The sequence below is a fragment of the Uloborus diversus genome, chromosome 4 (genome assembly GCF_026930045.1).
Source record: "Uloborus diversus isolate 005 chromosome 4, Udiv.v.3.1, whole genome shotgun sequence".
In the NCBI taxonomy this organism is placed as follows: Eukaryota; Metazoa; Arthropoda; class Arachnida; order Araneae; family Uloboridae; genus Uloborus; species Uloborus diversus.
The window spans coordinates 140,932,119-140,956,128 of NC_072734.1; the positions used below are offsets into that span (position 1 = coordinate 140,932,119).

The window sequence follows — 24,010 nt, forward strand, 5'->3', positions numbered from 1 at the left end:
AAGAAAATTAAAGCATAATGTAAGCGAAAATATAAGTAACAGGTTTAAGATTTCAGACTATAATAGAATTGTTTTTTGTTCAGAAAAAAATAATAAATCGTATATTGAAATATATATTCTTCTAATGAGTTTTTGACTCTTTGTACAAATAAAAAAATTACTACCTCAATTTAAAGGGTAAAATATATATTTTTTCTTCTTTTTGCAAAAAAACAAATAGCTTATCCCATTTTTACTACATTCGAAAAGCTACGCTTAAAAAAGAGCATAGTTCAATTTATTTTGTATTTTAATCGTGCTGTTAAATGATGAACACGTGCTGCCATCTAAGTCATAACGGTTCAAGCAGCCTGCGGTAACAAATTGTAAAAATTTTAAATGTTTCTTCAATATCTTATCTTATATATTATTCCCTTCTCATTTTAAAACTTATCAGGCTGGCTAATGAAGAAAAATAGACTTACGGTCGAAAAATCAAGTTTTCGAAAATGCCCCTTGCTGTTTCAAAACCTTGATGCTGCCTGTAGTTCTTATGCATTTTTTTAAAAGCAAAGTTCTAATGCAGTTTTCCATTTTTTACGTCGCTTTCGACAAAAAAAAAAGCCTGTGTGTGTGTTCATAATTTAATAAAGCTTAAAAGCACTGGACTTAGTTGTTCGGTTAAATTGATAAGTTTTTTTGGTAGAGCGTTCGGCTATAAACTATCTGAACTTCGGACAAGTTTGGGCTGTCCGAAAGAATATCAAATTTATATTAGTATTACGCATTACATGTACTCATAACATACAAACGTAATAAAATAAATGCAGTAGGAATGCTACTTGGTGTTTCGACTCCTTTATGCAGGCTACAGTTATCATTTGGATAAGTTGACTGCTAATTGAAGAGTGTTCTTCCCTTTTTTAAGCTTTGACTACATCCATAATGTAAGCATAAAAAAGTATTAGAATTACCTAAAGGAAATCCTTTTTGTGCAGAAAAACATTTTCATTGTACGCTGAAATGTAGATGTTTCTAATAGCAGTGTTCGACCTTTTGTACAAATGAAAAAATACTACGCCAAATTAAAACTACGAGTTTCACCCAGTAAACCTTTAATTTTTTATTTGCGTGAATACGATATAAAGCATTAAAATTATCAACTTCATTAGCAAGAAATCATTTTTTACTCCTCTGCTTTCTGCTGAAAAAAAAAAAAAACATTTTTTCTACGTTTGAAAAATTACACTTAAAAAACGGACTCAGTTCAACTGGTTTTGGTTTTGAATTTTAAGTGTTCTATTAAAAGAGAAACATGTGTGGGCATTTAAGCCGTAACTCATAAAGAAACCTTCTATGTGAAATAGTTCAATATTCAAAGATAAGAACACTTATTTTCAATCTAATTTATTACTTCTCTAGAATGTTCGTTTCAATCGCTACGTGAGATCTTCGTCATTCTTTAATCAAATTCCATGCTTTTCGAATAATTTTAAATCGTATCATGCTGGTTAATGACAAAACATAGAAGCATGATCTTATTAATATTAATATTTTTTTTTTTTTTTTTTTGGCAAAAAGCTTTTTTGCTGTTTTTTACTACGCATTCCTTCAATGAATAGCTTTCGAAAAGGAAGGCGCAATTGCTAGGTTTGTTGGGGTGTCGGGCTGTTAATCAGAATGGCGCCAATTCGAATCCGTGCCAATAAATATCTCTTTAATATTTCTCTTTTTCCCGTCAGATGCTCACATGAGCAGGACTGTATTTGCCACAACCTTTTTTTTTGCATGCACAATTATTGCTTTTTCACGAGTCACTACTCAGCCACACTTTTAATGACATTTATGTTTGAATTGAAAATATGTACAACCAAAAGGTGAGCGATGATCAAATTATCACAACTTTGTATTTAACGAGGTTTTGTTACTGATGTCTTTAAATTACATGCCTTCTCTTCTGCGCTTACTTTTTTCGGTTCTTCTTCATGATGTTCTTCCTTTGAAATTTTTAAAGAGCGAAATGCCCTATGAAACGATTCGAAGCAAAGTGCAGAGTTCCGCACGGGTTGACTAGTTAGGGTTTAGTTCTTAAGCGTTCGTGATACTCATTTTATCGACCACTGAAGCGATGAAGAGCTGAGTTGACTGTGCCCAACCCGGGTATTGAACCCAAGCCTGCCGTACGGAAGCATGAAGTGCCACCGCTGGGTTTCAGATTTTATATCAACAACAGATCTCTGTCTTAGTTTCTCAAATTCTTTCTAAGAAGTAATTTATTTACAATTGGGCCTAAAATCATAAAGATGGTAAGGAATAGCAAAGCATTAACTAAGTGCACTATGTAGTATTAGAATGATGAATGTATATTTGAAGTATGCAAATTATAGATATATCATACCTTGTTCTCACATAACTCTTGAAAGCTGGAACTTTTAAAGTTTTTACTGTTGGCCCAATTTACAAAAGCACTTTCATCAGGAACAACAACTGCAATTGCAAAATCCTAAGCGAAACAAACATTAAAACATTGATGAACTGAAAAGGGTTTTTAAAACTATTGATAAAAAATCAACAAGTAATTTAAGACACAGTAAGATTAGATAATTACATTAATATTTACATAATGGCGATAGCACATTCGCGCAATCTAGAATCATTCCCGACTGGAAAACCTAAAGTTTCAAATAAATTTGTAGCAGACAAAAATAACATTTTTTGAGCCCCCCCCCCCCCCCGGTTTTTTTTCTTTGAGCTATTTTCTTTTTGCCGGTTCTGTTGTTCTAGTAGACAAAAATATAGGGGAAAAGGGGGCACATGTGATCATGGTATATTTTACTATTATAACATCAAGCAAAAAATCTCAAAAAAAAAAAAAAAAAAAAATCTCAAGTAATAGCAGTACTAGCCCTACTGTTTCACCTAACTTTTAGAACAAGGAGTCAGTTTATGTTCCTGTGGTGACAGCTTCTTTGTTTTAGCAGTTGCTGATGCACTTTTATCACTGTCTTCTTCATGTAAAAACAGATTTTAAACTAACTAATAAGCTAAATTTGATAATTGCAAACCATTATAAGAACATTCGCATAAATTTATGCCAATGTTTAAATTTTGTAATTAAATTAAAAAATCTTTATTTTCGAAAATTAGTTCCAAGGTAGATGCCGGGGGCACTTGTGAACGCAACATGTAGGGGCACATGTGAACAGCTCCAATATCCTCTCCGCAAATATAAATATTAGTGTAGGCTAATTATAATTGTTAAAAAAAATGTAGAGATTTATAATTATTGTTTTGCCGCATTCAGTTTGTAAATTTATTGTTAATTATTATTACATAATTACTAATTATTTGTTTTATTATTTTTTATTTTTTAAATTTGTTAATTACTAAATAGTTGGCTACAAATTTAGTGGTACATAATATTGGTACGGGAAATAAAGAAAAATATTTTCTTTTAACTAAAAACTGAATTTAGGAAAATTTTAAAAATCATCATAATATTCTGCATGAAGTTTAAACGTACTATATAACAAGAATATATTTTACATAATAAAATATTCTTTGTATTTTGTAGAAAGTTACCGCCCTAAGCCAGGGCTAAGGCAGAAATACTTAAAATACACCACCAGCTCAGTTATTCCACCCGAGGACTGCAGTTTCATGCTTTTTAGCACTCATCAGCCCTGAATAGGAATCACATGAGCTGGTGACCAAAATCCTCTTAAGGGAGCCAAGAGAGCCAAACAAACTGGTAGCTAATGTTAGGGGGTTTAGGGCGGTAACTTACTACAAAATACCATGCCTTGCCATCAATTTACATTAGCTACCAGTTTGTTTGGCTCTCTTGGCTCCCTTAAGAGGATTTTCGCCACCAGCTCATGTGATTCCTATTCCGGGCTGATGAGTGCTTAAAAGTACAAACTGCAGTCCTCGGATGGAATAACTGAGCTGGTGGTGTATTTTAAGTATTCTTTGTATTGTTTAGTAGTCTTATAAGATTTTTTCTTGTCCACCTATTGATTAGTACATGCTATGAAACTTTAAAATTTGACAGTGAGCCGAGTTCTGTAATTCAGAAAAAATATTTTCTTAATAACAGCTACTGTGTAATTGAAACTGACAGTATACGTTACAAGCTCTTGAATGTAATTAGCATATACGTACATGCATCATTATGAGTTTTTCGTTGAAATATGATGCTTGCCCTGCATTTTTCAGTCGTGTACACATGTGCCCTAAGCTTGTTCACATTGTCCCCCCTATAGGTGCATATGTGAACAATTGAAGACATTTTTTTAAAAATCCCATAAAGTATAGAAATAATTTTTTAAATATCTGAAAAAATTCCATGGCACAAAGAAAAGAATATTCAATCATGGGGACTTTTTTTTCTGTGAGAAATTGAGAAATGAAGAAAAAAAAAATGTTCTCATGTGCCCTCTTTTCCATGACATTGTATTAAATTTAGCAAAGACAATAAACATTTTATAAACACAAGAATTTGTTTGAATCACATACACACAGTTGGACCACCATAAATCGAAGTAGCAAGTTGCGGGGAAAAAACTGTATTTATAAACTTATTAATAACTAATATCATACCTCTTCCTGCTTACCATCCACAAAAACTTGAAATAGTATCTCACTTTGCAGGTATACATTTTCAATCTTATCAGGGATTAAATATTCACCCTGAAATAGAGGAAAAATATTTTTAAAAATAGAATGAATTATGTTTAAAGCTATCAATTATAAAATGCAGAGAGGATAAGAATCCAGGCTAAATAGGATGTCTATTACAGGAGATTACCAATAAAACAAAATATCCCTTATAGTCAAATGTTTAGGGCTATTTTTTTTGAAGTAAGGACAACGTTGAAAAAATCTTGTTTTCATAAAATGGTTCTCAAAAGTTTGCTACAGCAAAATAATTTGAAATGACAAAGATTTAGTTGACAATAGTATTTTGGAACTCAGTGAAAGAAAAAAAGCAAGTTTAGAAACAATGCACAATTTTATCTCTTCGCTGAGTAATGAACCAGATAACATTTTTTTAAATGTTGATCAGACACGCAGCTTGTTACTGCCAGAAGCTTTACACTAACTTGTACAAATAAAGAAATTTAACAAATAAATAATCAAAATAGAATACATAAATAAAATCATTAAAAAAATGTGAATTTTATGCAATAACTTACTAATAGTAAAATTACAAATATAGTCTACTTTTAATAAAATATAAACTTAATTTTAAAATTAAATTCCGTTACAACAAAATTGCTGTATTAATGAACATAATCTGTGATCCCTTGAAATTCATCATAATGAGATTTTACTGTATTTTGTGAGATATTTTTACTTTTAAATTTTGAAAATGGGATACTTTAAAATGAATGAACCTTCTAACCTACCTGACTGAGCTTGAATATATGCTTTTTGCGGTCAAAAACTTTCAAAGTGCCATTCTGTAAAACATTATTACGTTATAAAAGTCATAAATACAATTAAGCTTAAAACCAGAAGCACTGAATAAAGTTACGTTTGACATACAGGAAGCCATCTACCAATGTCTCCAGTTCTCAACCATCCATCTTCATCCAAAGCCTCTTTAGAAGCTTCAGGATTTTTATAATAGCCTTTGAATACATTGGGCCCTTTAACACAAATCTGGAATTTAAACAATATTTATATTTTTTTTTTTTTTTTGTGGTAGCAAAGCAAAAATTGAAAAGAAAATCATGGTTAATCTGAAGAGAGTTTTGTGAAGACTTTCAGAAAACATTTAATTAGTTCCAATTAAAAAAAGGGGGGGGGGGGTCAATCTCTCGTAGTTAGCAATGCAATTTGAAGTTTTCTTAATGGGTACAACTAAAACGGGCAGAGGATCTTTTAAAACAGAAAACACAAAATATCTTACTTCTCCAACATCATCAGCTGCGTCGTAATTCAACTCTGGTACGCTGGCTAGTTTTATTAAATTTGATGGAAGTGGTGGTCCAACAAAACCTGAAACCATTAGATTTCATTATTTAAATACACGAATAAATACAAGAAAATGCATTAATAACTCAACAAATATGATTATGGCTCACTGAAAATAAATCAACACATCTCTAACAAGATTATACTGAAATATGTTTTATAATTGTTTTGCTTAAACACAAACTAAAGATGTATTTTTATATCGACTGATTTAAGTCAAATATTGCTTTGAATCAACATGTATACGAAGCATTAGTAAAAATATTCAATGTAAAAAAAATAAGCATTTAAAATAGAACATCCCAAAAAAAAAATCCAGTCATGAGAAAATTAGGGGCATTCAATACAGAAAAGGGAGAGTAACTTCTTGGCACAATGCAAATAAGCAAACAATCAGCATCTTGTAAAAAGTAATATCGTACATAAAGTCTGATTTCATCTTGCAGTTGAAATACACATTAAGCAGTAGCATAACCAGAAAAAAATTTCAGAGGCAAACATGTTAATTTTAGTTGTTTTCTATGGTCAAAAAAGAAACCTTTGTGTGTTTCAAGGGGGGGTACAGCCTCTACCTAGATACAACACGGACTTAAAATTTTCCAAATGTGAAGTAACTGTAATTAATGTTAGATTTCCTAAAATTTTGAGAAATATCAGAGAAAATCAGCAATTAATATTAAAAGTTCCTTGTCGAAAATGCAAAATGGAGTTTCTTTGAAACTGAAATTCTCATAAATGCTTCATTACTTGCAGTTTTGTGATTATAATTTCACAAAATGCTTTAATTTTAAATTTGAAAAAAAAAAAAAAACTTAAGAATCGGGAAAATGTTTGGAAAAAAATTCATATAAATAAAACAGAATAGATATATATGTGTGTATGTTCCCTAAAGGGTCATTCCATAGAAATGTCAAACTCAACCTCAGAATTTTTTTTTCCACAAAGACTTAACTGTGACCTATCATTTCATTCGGCATACTTTCTAGTACATAAATCCAGTAACAGTTTGCAAAATTTGCATTCGGTGTTTTTCTTCTGGCTCTAAACGTGCGTGGTTGTAGAAAAGGCTTAGCATGTGCAAAAAACATGCGTCTACGTTTTCTTGTGCAATGTAAAATTTTTTGCAAATTTTTAAAAGAACTATGTTTATTCTAAATGACTAGATGGTGGCCCAATAAAATTGACTGTTCTTTTTGCATACATTATACGATAAGTATTTTAATTAGTTTGGTTATTTCACTGAAAATATTTACATTACGTTAGTCACGAAAATGTACTATTTTCTGCTTAAAAAGTAAACCAAATGATTGAACCAAACAGCACTTTTAATTTTCTTACATCTGTGTCATATCTACTTAAAAAGTGCAAAATATTTATTTTGGTATCAGTAGATATAAAATAATTAGTGTGACTAACGTAACATTTGAGCTGTGACTAACGTAACAGTTTCCATGTGCCTAACTTAACATTTTAAAAATGACTGCTAATATTTAAATCTTTTTTAATTCAATGTACATTTTCTTGAACAATTTTGAATATGTATTCATTCTATATTGATTAAAAATATAAACGGTGAAAAATACCAAATATTACATTGTAGACCTTCTGTTTACTTAGAAAAAAACTTTTTTTAAAGGTCTTTAAAAAGATACTTCCAATTTAAAGAATAATTAAAAAAGAAAAAAGGGTGAGTAAAGCAAAATGAGTACTCTGCTGAATGTGCATTCAACAAAAGAATCCAAGCTTAAGAATTAAGATAATAGAAATACAGTCTTAACAAAAGAGAACATCTCTATTTTTTAGAAAATACATCACCTATTTTTAAAATGAAGTAGGCTGCTCGATAGAAAACATTTGAACATGTTACATGATACAGTGACAATAAGCACTGCTGCAGCATATTTCAGAAAATGCATGAAAGATCATTTAGAGATTCAAACATTTGCGGTGATATCTGGAATTAAAATGCATTCTGCAAAAACGTTCGAATATTTTTCTTTCAATATTTCATTTTAATTCAAAAGGATGCACATCACTATTCGTTCGATGAATCAGTAAATCTTAAAAAATAATATGCCATTGAAAAGTACTACGGAGTTTCTTATGACGATAACTAGTATATCGGCAGAATACTAGAATTCGGTGAAACTATCAACTTGCATAAAGTTAATTTTTTAAAAGAGAGATATTTAGGATTTAATTAGCCCAAAATGATGTTATTCAGTTTGTAAAAGCAGTTTTTTTTAAATTCGTTTATTTTTTTTCGCACATTCAAATTGAATTGAATCCTTCTATTCAATTTCTTACTCTAATATAGAAAAAAAGTAAGAAAGAACCATAATGCAACACAAAAAAGATTCCTAAAAAGTAAAAGTAATATAAGAGCAAGAGATTAATTACAAAAAGTTTTTTACATGCATTCATTGCATGTTATTTTGATGGTTACGCTAGACACGTTACGTTAGTCACACACAGTTTTTCGTAAAAGCACCATTAAGGGCCAAAAAACATTCATCTGTAATAAATCTGTAGCACATTTTTAAAAATAGATTGTTTACCTCTTACAAATATATCGGCCAATTTTAAATGCCTGCGTAAGTTTCAGAAAAATTTTCCTCATAACATAAGCATTGTTTCTCAGGGTTGCAAAAATGTTACGTTAGTCACAATGCCGTTTTTGGTGAAAAAACACCTACCAGCGCTTATTTTGCTTCAAATTCTTGGTAAAAATGAAAAATAGTCACCTTGTACATTTTAAATCTGCATATTAAACCAAAACACATTTATTTTTACTCCCGATGTAAGTAAAAGGAGTTTGAAAATCAGCTGCGAATGTTACGTTAGTCACTATGGAATGACCCTATACAAATCCACAGGTTTCATTGGATCTCGACCAAATTTGGCAGGGAGGTTCTTGGGCACGAAGAAGGAAGGTAGGGGGGGGGGGGTTGAATGCCAAAAAAGAACCGAACAGTTCAAATTTTAATTTTAAGACCCAAAAATGGCTCTTTATACCAGAAATAATTATCTGATCAGTTCGATTTTGGCGCCATTCGAAAGCTCGCGAAAAACACCCATACAGTTCATTCATTTCCTTAAAATTAAAAAAAAAAAAAGGCTATAAAATTACAGGGAAAAAAATTAAAAAGCACTGCTAAGCCTAATGGAACAGAAATTTTAAATCCGAAAATTTTCGTTTGTGCGAACTCATTTTAAATTAGTGTTCAGAAGGTTGCCACTTTTTTTTCCTTGACTGCGACGAAATAAAATTTTGCTTTTGTTTTGAGGTAAAAATTTTCTCTTTTGATTATTATTTGGCAATTTATCTTTTTTTTTTTTTAAAGGATTTTAGTTGGATTTATAAAGGGTTGCATTTAACTTTTTCGGGAACTTTCTCAAAGAAAGAAAATCGCAAATCGAAAGATTATTTTGACAAGAAATTTTACATTTTTTTCCCCTCTAATCGAAGCCTGATTGGTCACATGTGTCATCTGACATAACTTTTATTTTCAAGGCAGACTGTGCAAAGCCGGCAAAGCAGCTCGTAAATAAATAAAAATAACAGTTCTGCAAAGCTACCAATTTCATCCGAGGCTTTTAATCGAGTACTTGCATAACTTAATAGAGATGCTTGCTTCTTTTTCTCTACCTTTACAAAGTGAGGGAAAAGAACAACTTTTCTGTTAAATTGTTATCAAAACACTTGATTTGCAGCATTAAGAAGAGTACTTCTATAACTTAACAGATTCTCGCTTCTTTCGCAGTATTTTTACAGAAATTTAGTGTTGGCCAGTTGAAAAAAAAGGAGCAAAAGAGACTTTAATAAAAAAAATTCTACTATTAAGGATCAAGGATGAGTAAAGGGGCTTTTAGGGGGAAAGGGGACTGTTTGGGGGTGTAGAGAGGTTAGTTGATCTTTGAAAGTTTATAAAATTCATATGATGCGTAGGTTGATACACATTTAAGACACAGAAGCAGCCTTTCCCCCCCCCCCTTCTCCTTTTTTTTTTTGTATTTTACTTACCTATCAGCTAATAATGTATTTTTATGTAATTTTTTTTATATTTAAAAGTATGGAACAGTTTTATAGCATGGAACTGTAGTATAGTTTGAAAATACTAATTAACACTTGATGTAAAATATTTAATCAATAGAACCAAATAAATAAGTAATATAAACTCTTCGGTTCATTCTTTTTTTCTTTTGTATATTAAAGTTAAAAATATGACAAATCAATTGTTATTCTTAACTTCTCACTTCAGATACGGCAGATTACATTTTTATATACATATTTCTTTTAGCTATATACATACATACCACTATCATTTTCAGCAACCATCGTCATTGCTGCTGCTCCCACTTCTGAAAGACCATAAGCTTCAAACACCTAAAGTGCATAAAAAAAGGCCCTTGAATATGAATTTTGCTGACCGACACAGGCATTTCTTTTAAGAATACATTTTGCAGTTCTTATACATCTCTTGACAAAGTTCAAAGAAAACTTGCTGTTTGACTTGCATATATATTTTTCCCTCGACTTCAAACTGGTTTTCAGCCGGTGTAAATTGTTTAAAATGTTTTTTTTTTTGCTTCATGATTTATTTATTCTTTCTTTTTTTATGTTGTTATTGTTATACTAGCTTCCCATTTGTTCTTTGTGTAAACTAATTTCATTTCACACATTCTTAACTATCATAATTTCACATTGCTGTGTTTCTAGCAAAAATGTTCAACATAAAATAAATGCATCTATTAGCATTTTACAATATACAGTAAAACCTGTGAAGTTGACCACTCTTGTAAGTTAACCACTAAAGTATTGCATTGCAAGTGGTCAACTTACACAGGTTTCACGGCACTTCATACGTCAAAAAATTATTTAAGTTGACATTTAAGCATTTTGAAATAAAAGTTGAAAAATGAACTGCTACAAAAGCCTAATTTTAAAGTAAAAAACGTGTCTAGTGCTGGTTAAAAGATTTCAGCAGCAGAAAAAATAATTCCATACATATATATAACAATAGAGCAAAATAAGGTTATCAGAACGCACCATACAACCACTAGCACACCGGAAGAAATTCATGACATCTTTAGAGACTGGTGCAGATGAACAAATAATCATTTTCAGAGATCCACCAAGAGCTTTCTGAACTTCTGAAAATACCAGTTTATCCCAAGCTGTATTGTTTGAAATAATACCACTGGAGAAAAAGAAACACTATATAAAAAGTTGATAATTAAATAATACAAACGTTGTAGCACAATGAGATCATTGTTCAAATAATCAAACGGCAAATAACATGGACCAGGGGGGGGGGGGACTAAGGAACATCCTAAGATGAATGGCAATATCAATTTTTTGGTTCAAAATTTATAACAAGGAAGTCAACAATGGATGTCTAAAAGTTTTACCAACAATCTTTGATGCACTACATCAAAGTTTTCCAACCTTTTTTAAATTTGAGGTAAAGCAGGCCCACAATTCAACACTATTTCAGTTCAGATGGTCTAGTTAGTGCTAACCCCACCCCCTCCCCCATACACCTACATTTTTTTTTAAATTAAAAGTTCAATGGCAGTTTAAAAAACTTTTTGGGCTTATTTTTCTTTAAATCAACGAAATATTCTACTTTATCACGTTACAATGAAGATCAAGTGTCTACAACCTTTGTTTGTTGTAACGGGTCTTTCATTGTAATGGAATTCATGCAAAATGACAATTAAAATTGAACTGAGCATTTATTTTGTTGTATTGATATTCGCGGTAGTGATATTTTGTTATATTATAAAATTGGAAAAACTTCATTTCAGTTTGTTAGTTTTCCGCAAGCTGAAAAAAATCTGTTCCTAGGCCATAGGTTGAAATACTGTGCAGTAGTTCAAATGCAAAAATTAATTACATTTTAATGTGGAGAAAAAAAAGTTGTAAATACAGTTGATTCTCTATTTAATGACTTACAAGAGAGCACAAAAAATCGTCCTTAAGTAGAATGCTTCTGAAACTATAGTGGAGCAGCCTTGACCATGAACAGTAGTCTTTAAATAACAGTAGTCTTTAATAGAAATTTGTTAAATGGAGAACCAACTGTATCATTAGTTGAATACTTGAATGATTGCAGTAAGAATTGAGAAACTTTAAAAGTGAAGACAAAAATTGACTAGGTATATTTCGTTTCTATATTTTAATGATATTTGGAAATTCATGGATGAAAAAATGAAATTAATTCTTACTTTCCATTGAAATTTGTCCCTGGGGGTAATTGTTATTACCATAACATAGAAGTTTTTGCTCTTTCCTACAAGGTATCTCCTTCATATTTTCATTCAAATTTTTTGATTTTATTTTCTTCCAGTCTGGTTATTATCTGAGAATAGCAACTAAGTTAATGCTTCAAATTGTTGAAAATTCCAAATACCTTTCAAGGACTTGCATGGAATTTTCAAAGACCATGCGAACCCAGTTATAGAAAAAGTAAAAAAGGAATCGAATAAAATTTGGAAAAATGAGACTTTTTATGGAGAAAAGGGACCAGCTGTGATATCTATAGTTCATAGCCTGGTGCATAGTTGAAACTAGTGATCTACACAGGAGATAAAAGTTCAAAGGAAGATACTAGAATTCAGATATTAAAATTAAAAAAGACTAACGGAATTCCAGTGCACAACTGTGACAACATCCCACCTGCAACAGTCTTTTTTAAAATCCTGTTACCTAACATGATTTCATGCTCTTTTCAGAGTTCATACTTTGACGTGTATAATAGAACATGAGCTCACATGGACAAGTAAATGTGCGAAGAAGGCGTAGTGACTCAAAATATTAATAAAATTTTATTGCAGTTGTTACCTCTTTAACAGTTTTATTTCTGGTGTACTAGACATTGTTTTACTGCAATCAATAAATATTTAAAATAATGGAGGAATGATTAATTCACAAATTAAGTTTCATTTTCTTAACATGAACAAAAAAGACAAAAGCACAGCACTTTCACCTTCCTGCTTCTAAACTTAATTTTCAGGGAACAGAAAAGCAGCACACAAAAATATAATGTACATTTTGTAGGACAAGCAATCATTACTGGACTGAACTACTTAATATTTAGCAAATGTAAAACTAAATACATTGAGTAAGATTACAAAATTAACCTCTTTAGCTGATTTTGCTTTTGATGAAGAGCAACCTGAAGAACTACTTTTTTCCAAGCATTATTCTGTACTTTTTTCTTAACCTGAAAAAGAAGTTTGCTTCTAATCATCTAAATATCATTCATAACTAAAGAAAGAAAAGTAAAAGTCTGAATAAATGCTTTTATATTTTATCAAAATGAATCTGAAAAAGAAAAAATGAAAATTAATTTGAATTCTGAAATTTTGAATTCAAATTATGTTTTTCGCAATCACGACAGGACCCTAATCACTGGAGTTATTGTTTCCAGAAATGGCTCCTGTCCCCCCAAGCCTGCCGTTCCTCCTGAGAGGTTAAGTGTGTATAGTTGTGTGTGTGCAGGCGCGCATGCATGCGTGCATGTGTAGGCTTGTGTGTGTGCACTTAGGTGTGTGTGTAGGACATGGACGCCACCGGCCAGGAGATGCGGAATTTGGGGGACTGTGCTCAGGACCAGAGGAGCCGGTGGGCGGTGGTGCTGCAACCCTGGTCCTAGCTGAAAAAGGAACCACAACGCCAAGAACCGTCAAATGAGAATAAGCAATTGTGATTGCTCAAAAAAAATAAATAAATAAATAAATAAAAAGATAACTTGATAATGTTGAAAAACTTTGTGACCATGGCAATTATCCTTAGAATTATTAGTTAAAAACAAAATTTCAAATTGATTTTACACATAGTTTAAAATAAAGTATAATGCACTTGCAATGTTTTAAATAATTAATAAAAGATTCTAGCAAAGGAAATAATATGCTGCTCAAAAGAATCCAGACAGATGTCAACTTCTATTATTTAGTTACTAGAAAGTCGCCCGTCAAGATATGACGGGTAAAAATTGCTTCTACATTTGAAAGAAGCCATTGCCTGTTTGGTGATATTTTGATAACTGCATTGTAACCCTAACTCCAGTGGATTAACCATAAACTCCAGTAGGTAGCGTTCATTGTTGATCATTTCTTCATTTCCCGGAAATGCCAGTCTTACCAGTAAAACTAAACTATTGTGATAAAATACATCATGTCACAAACCTTCTTTTATAAGCAAGGATCTATAAAAATCTTAATTCTGTATGCTTCAATTCTCAAACATGGTAGGAAATTTTTGGCAAGCAACATTTTCAATGATGGCATTTGTCAAAAAAAAAGTTCTAACTTATACAAGGTAAAATTTTGATCCTCTTTAAATTTTCTTGGACATTCTACTTAATAAATCAAAATTTTTAAAGAATAAAAGCAATAAAAAAAAATGGTCAGACGAGCAATTTCCAGCAAAGTAGGTGTTGGGAGAAAAACATTTTCAAAAGAAAGAAAATAAAACGCAATGATTCAATATAAATCAGAACTCTATAATTTTCACTTTTCTTATATGATGTGGACCACAGCACTCAGAAAGTTTTTATCAACATTTGAATTAGCAAAATTTAGGATTTGTATAGATTTGGAGAACTGAAATGAATATTAGTATCATTTTTGTATCAAGTAAACAAAACCTTTGTATCAGATTTGAAGCATGAAAATGAAAATTAGAATTAGTTTCACCTTGAACAACTACAAAATATGTTACAAATAAGCTATTAGTATTTTTGAAATAGATAATTTTCAAAAAAAATAAATAAATAAAATAAATAAATAAATAAATAAAATAAATGATTTGGAGCAAGCAAATAATTTGAAAAAATATAATCATAATTTCAGCATCCATTTATTCAAATCAAATTAAAATATTATGCACCAATTTTTATTTTTAATTTAACATCTTTTAAATAATTGGCAATGACGGATAATAAGCTTAAAATAAGGTTTGCAAAGGGGCTGTCCACAAATGATGTCACACTTTGAGGGGGGGGGGTTGTGAAATTGTGACAATGAAAGGGAAGGCCTAACATGTGTGACATCCCAAATTTTTTTATTAGAACCCTTAATTAATATTTTTATAGAATTTATTTGAATGGACAGCCCTAAAAACCAAAAAAGTTTAAATTATTAAAATAAAAAATAAAACAAGCTAATCTGAGGTAGTTTATGTCAAAATAACTGCCATTTGTCAAAATTATTATAAATATTGACAAGATGCAATAAGATTGAAAATGTAAACACGGAAGCAGTTTTTGACGGAGGGCATTCAATATTGGCACATTTTCCAAAAATAAACTTTTATTCTTTATTAAAACGAAAAATAAAATAAGCTAATCTAATGTAGCCTATGTCAAAACTTCAGATTGTCAAAAATATTAGAATCTTTACAAGATGCAAAAGGATTGAAATCTGAAACACAAGAAACAACTTTTGGTGCGATACAAGTACGTTCCATGTTGGCATGGTTCTAGAAATAAATTCATTTATTTCAATTAAACACAAAAACAGCTAATTTACAGTAGCATATGCTGAAATACTTTACAAATATCAAAATATTTACAAGCTGCAAAAGGTTTGAAATCTCAAACAAGAGAAGCAATTTTTTGTGCCGCACATGTTAGGCATACTGAACATATGTTCAAAAAATTGCATTGATAAAATGTCTTTGAACAATTTTAAGCACAATTTAATGAATTCCTAAAGAATTCAAGCACTACATTTGTTTTTAAAACTTTTTCAAGATTTTCAAGAATTTGAAGATGAACTTTTTTTTCGAGTACTTTTCAAAGTCTTTCAAGAGCATACAAGCCTTGAATGCTTCATTCACTGAAAGGAGCAAGTTAAATGTCTTTCACTCCAGAGCATGAGATGGTTTGCTTTTGAGATTGCCGTTTTTGTTGATTAAGGATATTATTCTGGAACAATAACATCAAAAATTTATTTTTTCTCTTTTGTAGCCTTATTGTGCTAATTATTTGAAAATGAGCTTGAATTTTCATTATCCAACTATCTGGAAAATTAGAGCATTTGCAAGTCAGCATTTTTGCATAAATGGCACTCTTCAGATGAAATGATTGAAAAGAATTTCCTGACTTTTCCAGACATTTCAAAGACTTATGATCCTTCCCGACTTTTCCCCGATTATTTCAGGTCATTTTCATTTACCATGACACTTCCCGGTTTTCCTGATAAGCGGCAAATCTGAATTTCTTTGTAAAAGAAAAATTCAACAAGAGGATCCACATAGAATTAAGCAATCATACATTTCCCTATAGCAACATCAACTAAAACAATGGATATATAATATTTCAATCACCTTTTCGCACATCCTAAATCCCAACTGAAGTTTATGAATATTTACTTATTATAAAACAAATTCACCATAAATCTACAAAGGACATTACCTTGTAGTAAATGAGATTCATCAGTTTTGGAACTAATGGGAGAACCTCAGGCTTTACATCTGCAATATCAGTCATAAACGAATCCATGTCTCCACTATAATAGCCTAACTGACCTCCGCAGTAAAGTGCATATATCTTGAAAATAAAATTAAAACTAATTAAAAATACTGTTGTGAAAGGGTCAGATAAGATTATTTTCCGTATGATACAGCACATTAAAAGATACAAGTGAATGTGTTATTTCTAAAGTATGAAACAAGATCATATGTAGAACAGATATTTCATCTTGCATTGTGAACAAGACAATTAATTTCCCCTGTTTAATTGCAGAGTTTGCACAGGTTTTTTTAGAGATGGAATGTTGTACATTTGAACAGAGATCCCATTATATGAGCAAGTATTACTCATTTCTCTTCGGACATCCACTGCAAATTTTTTATTTATGTTTTAACACAAAAAAAAAAGTAATAATAACAACAACAATAATAATAAATAATAAATGGCGCTTTTTTAACCGGGATATGTTTAGCTTCTGTTCAGTTTTACTTAAACAACAACTTGTTACTGAGAGCATACAAAATTTTTCAGAAATGATATTGAATGAAAACAATCTTATATAATCATGTTTTAGAACTAATACCATTATGCACACAGATTGAGTTTGCTTACTCTTAAACATTCTTTTAAGTTTGTGGTTTACTCACCAAAATCCCAGCTTCATTCACAAAATCTGGATATTTTGGCACCTTTAAGTTGAAATTTTGTCACAATACAGTCTCAAACTGCAAAGATCATCAATCAGCTTGCAAAGACTAAATTAGGCCATAGGCTGATCTTGGACATGAACTTTAAATGTGTTTCATAAGGAATTTTAAAAAGTCCACTTATATCACGTTGCTTCTCACTGCCTCAAATCTAGATTATAAGCAACAGAAAAATTCTTATGCACAGTTTATTGATGAAAAGAGTATTTGATTTAAAAAGACAGTGATCTTGAAGAAAAACGGGGAAAAATCATTAAACATATAGAGATTTCTTAGGTAAATATTTCATAATTCCCAAAACAAAAACGGATTCTTTATTGATGTTTAAAAAGAGAAAGTCTCACATACTTCATTGATAATTTCATAAATATGAGCACATGGTAAATATGCAAATAATGTTCCAGATACGGGTATGGCTTCCTGTAAAAACAAGGAATATGTAAATATGTAAATTTATCATTTGTTAATAATTTCAAATACATTTAATGAAATCAATTGATAAGACTAAACATATTTTACTACACTTATGATAACACTTCACTGAGGTAACTAGCAGTAATTCATAGAAGCAAACAAGAAATCTTCTAAAAGAGTTCTTGCTAAAAATAATAAAAAAAAGAAGAACAGAGATAACATAAAATAAATTGAAGATAACATAAAATAAATTCTTCACGCTTATTTAAATTCCGCCTTACATGACTTAAATAGGTGTCTTAGAGTAGTCATAAATACTAAACTCACACACACACAAATATAACGTCGCCTCAGAGCAGCAGTAAGATATCTAATCCTAGAGATCACACTAAGATATCTTACTGTTGCTCTGAGGCAACGATATGTGCAGCGCTGTCAGGGGCCGACTGGCCTGTAAACGCCAGTTCCGGTTCATGGCGATTCCCGAAAATATTATCCTGCGTCTGTGTATTTAAAAATTTGGTTTTAATATTTCATGTGTGTTTATATGGGAACGTTTCAGATACTTATATTTAAATCATCGTAACTATACTTTTGTAATCACGTATAATTTTCCAATTTTTTTAAAATTTTATTTTGAAGGAATTCCAGTAGCATCTCTGTGCATTCATAAGTTTTAATTACATATGATGTAGCTATTTTTTATTCAACTATATGTACTAATATAACTTTTTTGATATTGATACACATACTGCATATTGTCTAATAACATTTGCCTGTTTCCTTTGAAAGTGTCTTAATGTTTCACTGATTTTGTTTTGTTGTTTCATAAATCACAATATTGACAGATGTCAAACAATGGCTTTTCAAAACAATTATAATAAATATTTTCTTTTCATTTTTAGAATGCAATCAGGACTAGGAGGCATGATGTTACCTAAGAAAAGTCACTTGCATTCGCAATTGTTTTTCCTCATTTTTCAGTTAACGACTTGGGATAAGACAATGTATAAGTTTAAACTTTGCAATTTTAATGATACAGCAATCAAACGAGCAAAATGAACATTTAATGAAATGACCAGTAATTTCAAAAGAAGAAAAAAAAAACAAAATGAAAAAAAGTTTTACCCCAAACAATGCAGTCATGGCTGCTATACATGATAATATATTTTGATGGGAAACCATCACACCTTTAGGCTCACCTGAAAAACATATTTTAAAACAGAATTTGTCAGTTACATTTTAACATATTCACTGCTCACATAGAAAGTTAAAATAACAAACAGGCTTGCTAAACCTAAACTAAATAAGCTTTAGGTGTATCAGAAATCTCACTGAAAGAACAAATTTCAGGCAAAATAAAAATTACCTTAATGAAATAATCAAAAAATTCTTAGCATTAAAAACATACAAAATAGAAAGTATTTTAAGATTTGTTTAACAGGATCAAAGTCATTAAATTTGCAAATATTAATTTAAGTTAGTGATTTATAAAAGAGAGCAGCTCATATTACTCTTTAATTTTTATAATAATTTCTAACTCCATGGTGCATAACAGGATTCTTCCATAGCGTAGCGAGTCCTCTTTTGAAGAATTTTCCCTTCCCCCCATCTCAACAGCAATACCTCATCTCCAATGCTACAAACCACATCCTACAGGATAAAAGCAGACGCCCACCCCCCTCCAATTTCCGATGCTGCAGTATGCGCCATGGATACTCCCTCGTGGGAAATTCAGACTACATGTAACAAAAATTTATTGTAAATAAAAATGTTTGTAATTTGTCCAACACTTTAAAATTCACGAAAACATTTTTTTTTTTCAAAATATATTGATCAGGGTTTTTTTTTTTGAGATGTCTAATTCAACATAGATAGAAGTTGTAAACAATGCATTTGGATATGCATTGTTCCATCCAACAAATAATATAAGATCCAACAAATCTTATATAAACCCGAATTAGTGTAACATTTAAAAAGCAATATTGCACAATCAAAATCAAACAAAAACAAAAAGAGACAAATAAATTTATAAATAATAATGATAATGTATTTAAAAAAAAAAAAAAAACTCATCTTGAAATCAAAAAAAGGCTTTTAAAAATACATAAGTCATTAAAAGATTAAAATAAACCATATGGTGTGCATTAAAATCTGAAAAAAATTCATAACAGTATAGAATATTTGTATAGAACAAAATATACCAGTAGTTCCACTTGTATAGCAAATGCAAAACAAGTCTTCAGGATTTGGTCGCTAAAAAGAAATTAATTGAGCTGTTGAAAGTAGAGTCAAAAAACTAAAACAATCTCAATAGCAAAAGTAAAAAAGATAAATTAGCATAAATTAACAATGCTGTTTGCGAACCATGGAGGAAATAAAATCAGTTTTCAAGCATTCAACATTCCAAAATATAAGTATGACATTCCAAAATAATGAAACTAATGTTGATTCTGTAATTCAATTGCAACCTTTCATTACTTTATATTTTTTCACAAATGAATGATCAGGAAAATAGATAAAATTAACAAAGTTATAAATCTTAAAAAGAAATTTATACAGTGTGGCTCTATTCAGGAAAAAAGAAATGTGATACTGGCATGGGTTTGAGTAATTATATCTTTGCAAAACTACTACAAAAGTAACCCAACTCAATACAGCAGTAATTACCATCTTTATTACCCCCCCAAAAAAAAGTAAACAATGTGAATGTCAGAGCTAAAACAACCAGGACTGCACTATGCACAACTGTTTATTTGTTCAAGCACAATAGTAGAATGCCTTGAGCAATTTCAAAACAGCTTCCAGTTGATTCATTATCTACAACCAGAGCTGCCTACTTTTGAAAATCTAAATTCGTAGCACAGTTTTTTGTACTGGGTGGGGGGGGGGGGCAAAGTGACACGTTTCACAACAAATGTAACAGACGTAATGAATAAGTTACGTTAGTAAAATCTAGTAAGTATTCCCCCCCCCCCACCTTTTCAAAACAAACTGATAAATTTAAGGTGGAGGGGGGGGGGGGTAATTATCCAGATTTTTTGAAAGTTGTTTTTATAATAGGTTGTTTCTAAGTTTTGCGACAATTTTTAAACAACGTTTTTTCCACATGGCGTCAATTTGGAGTTAGTTCATTTTTGTGTATGTTCCAAATAAATTCCTTTTGTAACACATATGAACAAAAAGAAAAGGTGCTTTAGCATCAAAATGGGCCAACACAAAGTGAAAGGAATAAATCCCTAGAATGGTCTTTTTTTTATCTTGCATAATTTCTTTTTATTTATTTTCTTTTTAATGTGTGATATTGTTTCCCTTACTGTTTTTTTTTTAGAAAAGAAAACTTGCACATGGAGGGGGGAATTAAAATTCTAAAAACGTTCTGACAAGCCGAGCTGAAATTGTTTGGTGTGTATTTTTTCCACCAATTGTGTGTTGTTTGTGTGTGTGTGTTTTTTGAGAGAGAGAGAGAGGCAAAAGAAGATAGGAAAAAGATACAAGGATATACTGGATTACACAACGATCTTACCTTCTATTAAAGGGGGGGGAGAGGGGTTTAATCGATGGAATGGTTACTTTCGGGATTTCATGACAAATTTACATTAGGACAAGTTCCAGTATATTTTGAAAAAATATTTAACTTTTAATTATTCTATTATTTAATATAAATTCTTTTTATTTATTTTTAAACAAAAATGTGGAACATTATTTAGCACAAAAGCATTATTAACTTAATGATTACTAATGTGGACAGTATCTGTATTGATGGAATTTTTTTTTAGGGTTATGAAAAAAGAAGAAAATCTTAATTTTTGGACATGTTTTCCTAGCATCGTAGTTTAAGGCTGTAGTTTGTAGAAACTACGATTTTTTGTAGCAGTTGGCAGCTCTGCCTACAACCATCAACAATTACGGAGAATAATTCAACTCTGCCAAATTAATACGAAGGTATCTTTTTCCTAAGGCATGAATACTATTATTTGCTGAAGAGTACTTTTCACAAATATTTCTTCCTATTTTCCAAACTGGCAGCACTTACAAAAGAGTCACTTTCATAGTAAATCTCATCTCAAACAATTTTTTAAAATTGGCATTAAAACTTTTAAATGCAACAAGATTGATTTTCTTAAAACTCAGTTTTGAAATAAAACCTTTACTTGTAATGAGGACAATGTAGAAAAATAAACAAGAAGATCTAAACTACTACAGCCTTACTGCACAAGTTTCCACTATAGAAAAAGTGCATTAGTGCATGTTTAAAATTCTAAATGTTTTCCAAAATCCGAAAACTACTATTAATGCAAAATGCAGTCAAGCCTATTACCCTTATTTACCCCCCCCCCCTCCCTTCAAGGTTTATTTCTATAGCAACTTGCTTACCATGCCTTAAGCTAGTCATACACACAAACATATTAGCATAGAACCGTGTAACAAATGTTATGCAGCATCCAGTTAATCTTATCTTGAGGTGAAATTCATTTATGTTTGAAGTCATTATAATAAATTTTGATATTATTTTTTAATTAGACATCAGCATTTAATTATGAAGTTAAAAACTACGTTGCAGGGTGTAGCAAAATGCCATTAACCATACTTAGAATATAAATGCTGCAGGGTAATAAGTTATTTCAAAATGCTAAATTATGACTTTAGAAAGCATGTTGATTGGAAAATCAACAGTTATGTGAAAAAAGTAAGTTCAAACTTACTGTCTGTTCTTTCATGTTTGATTTACCAAGCTCCTAGAATGAAACAAAACTGCGTAAATCTATCTGTAAGTGATTTTCTAAAACAAAATTAAAATTGATAATAATTACATGCAGTACAAAAAATGAACTGTTGCAGTACATTTATAAGAAATTTCATTTTTTTCCCGGAAGCAACTCTTTCTTGATTTTTGACATGCAAACTCCTGTGGAAAATCTCCATAAAAATCGTCAAGTATACCTGTGCACAAGAGGGCGCTTTTTGATATGCAAATTTCCCACCTATCGGTTAAATTTAGTTAGCCTGTCTTTCTGTTAATGTATGGTGGATTCGTGGCATTCGATAGCTCCATTTTTGTCGATGTTGGTCGTCTCGTGGCAGTTTGGATTGCAAGGGCAATTTGGAAGCCCTTTCGTATGTGGAATCCAAATAAAGTTAATTTATGTTTTTAGATACAGTTGAGCCCGCTTAATGGAATAGGCAATTTGCCAGGAAAAACTATTCTAATAAACGGGATATTCCATTATCCGGGATAAAAATAATGCACATCGACGGTGTTGTACATTGGAATTTTATTACATTAAGCGGGATATTCTATTATCCGATATTCCATTAAGAGGGCTCGACTGTAGTTGCCTTAGCATTTTCTTTATGGTGCATCGGCCGGGAAGGTACTGCACAACCATTTGATAGTTAGAATTCGTCGAACAGTGATGTGCTTCTTATGTTATATTGACATCGTTGTTGTTTCGTACCATTGGACATAGTAATTGAAGAAATTTGGGTGAGTTATTTGTTTTCAATTTGTATGTCAATTAGTATGGATGCTGAAAAGATAAAAAATAAGCGTAAAGCGCTTAAATTCAGTGCCACTAAGTTCGTTAAAAGTTTAGACATCACTTTAGTAAATGAAACTAATGTTCGAAATTTAGAAGTATTATACAATCAATTAATTGATAAAATTGACTGTCTTAAAGTGGCTGATAATGAGCTTTTTAATGTTATCGAAGCAAAAGATATCGAAAAAGAAGAGCAACAATGTGAAGACTTCATGGAAAATTTAATTTTTTATAAATGTCAAATTACTCAAAGAATAGCAGCTCTAACACCTCCGGCTGTACCTCCTACTATTAACCCCGCTAATTTATCCAACTTAACATTGGAAACTAGTGGTCTAGTACATCAAGAAACTAGATCGTCGATTAAATTGCCAAAACTAACTGTTAATAAATTCTACGGTGACCACAGATATTGGCTAGAATTCATTAGTCAGTTTGAAAATGCAATAGATAAAAATAGCGGCTTATCTAAAATTGAGAAGCTTATTTACCTTAAGAATTTAGTAGGTGGTGCTGCAGCTAAAGCAACTTCCGGATTTGCATTAACAGAAAGTAATTATGATGCAGCCTTGGAACTTTTAAAATCTAGATTCGGACAAAAGAATTTGCTCATCAATGCGCATTTAGGATCGCTTTTGAACATGACTCCCATAAAAAATACAAGTGATACGAACAGTTTGAGAAAATTATATGATAAAGCTGAAACTGAAATCAGGAATTTAGAAAGCTTGGGAATAAACTCAGAATCGTACGGTAATCTCTTAACACCGATAGTTTTGAAAGTATTGCCCTCTGAATTAACTCTCGAATTTAGTAAAAAGAATAAAAGTGATAATTGGGATTTGATAGCTCATCTCGAGTTCTTAGGTGAAGAAATACAAAGTCGCAAAAGAGCTCAATCTTT

General features: G+C 30.9%; 1 protein-coding gene across 1 annotated transcript in view; it reads right to left on the reverse strand.

Annotated features, from left to right (window-relative positions):
• The window catches only part of LOC129220283 (long-chain-fatty-acid--CoA ligase 5-like), a 69,376-nt gene that overhangs the window by 4,282 nt on the left and 41,084 nt on the right, over positions 1–24,010 (reverse strand). The window contains exons 8-20 of the mRNA XM_054854671.1: positions 22,270–22,302; positions 19,768–19,819; positions 18,692–18,765; positions 17,498–17,569; positions 16,386–16,520; positions 13,108–13,190; positions 11,012–11,162; positions 10,279–10,348; positions 5,897–5,985; positions 5,530–5,646; positions 5,391–5,444; positions 4,582–4,671; positions 2,378–2,482 (exon numbers count right to left, since the gene is read on the reverse strand). Of these exons, the coding sequence (XP_054710646.1) occupies positions 2,378–2,482; positions 4,582–4,671; positions 5,391–5,444; positions 5,530–5,646; positions 5,897–5,985; positions 10,279–10,348; positions 11,012–11,162; positions 13,108–13,190; positions 16,386–16,520; positions 17,498–17,569; positions 18,692–18,765; positions 19,768–19,819; positions 22,270–22,302 (1,125 nt within the window). The remainder of the gene's footprint in view (positions 1–2,377; positions 2,483–4,581; positions 4,672–5,390; positions 5,445–5,529; positions 5,647–5,896; positions 5,986–10,278; positions 10,349–11,011; positions 11,163–13,107; positions 13,191–16,385; positions 16,521–17,497; positions 17,570–18,691; positions 18,766–19,767; positions 19,820–22,269; positions 22,303–24,010) is intronic.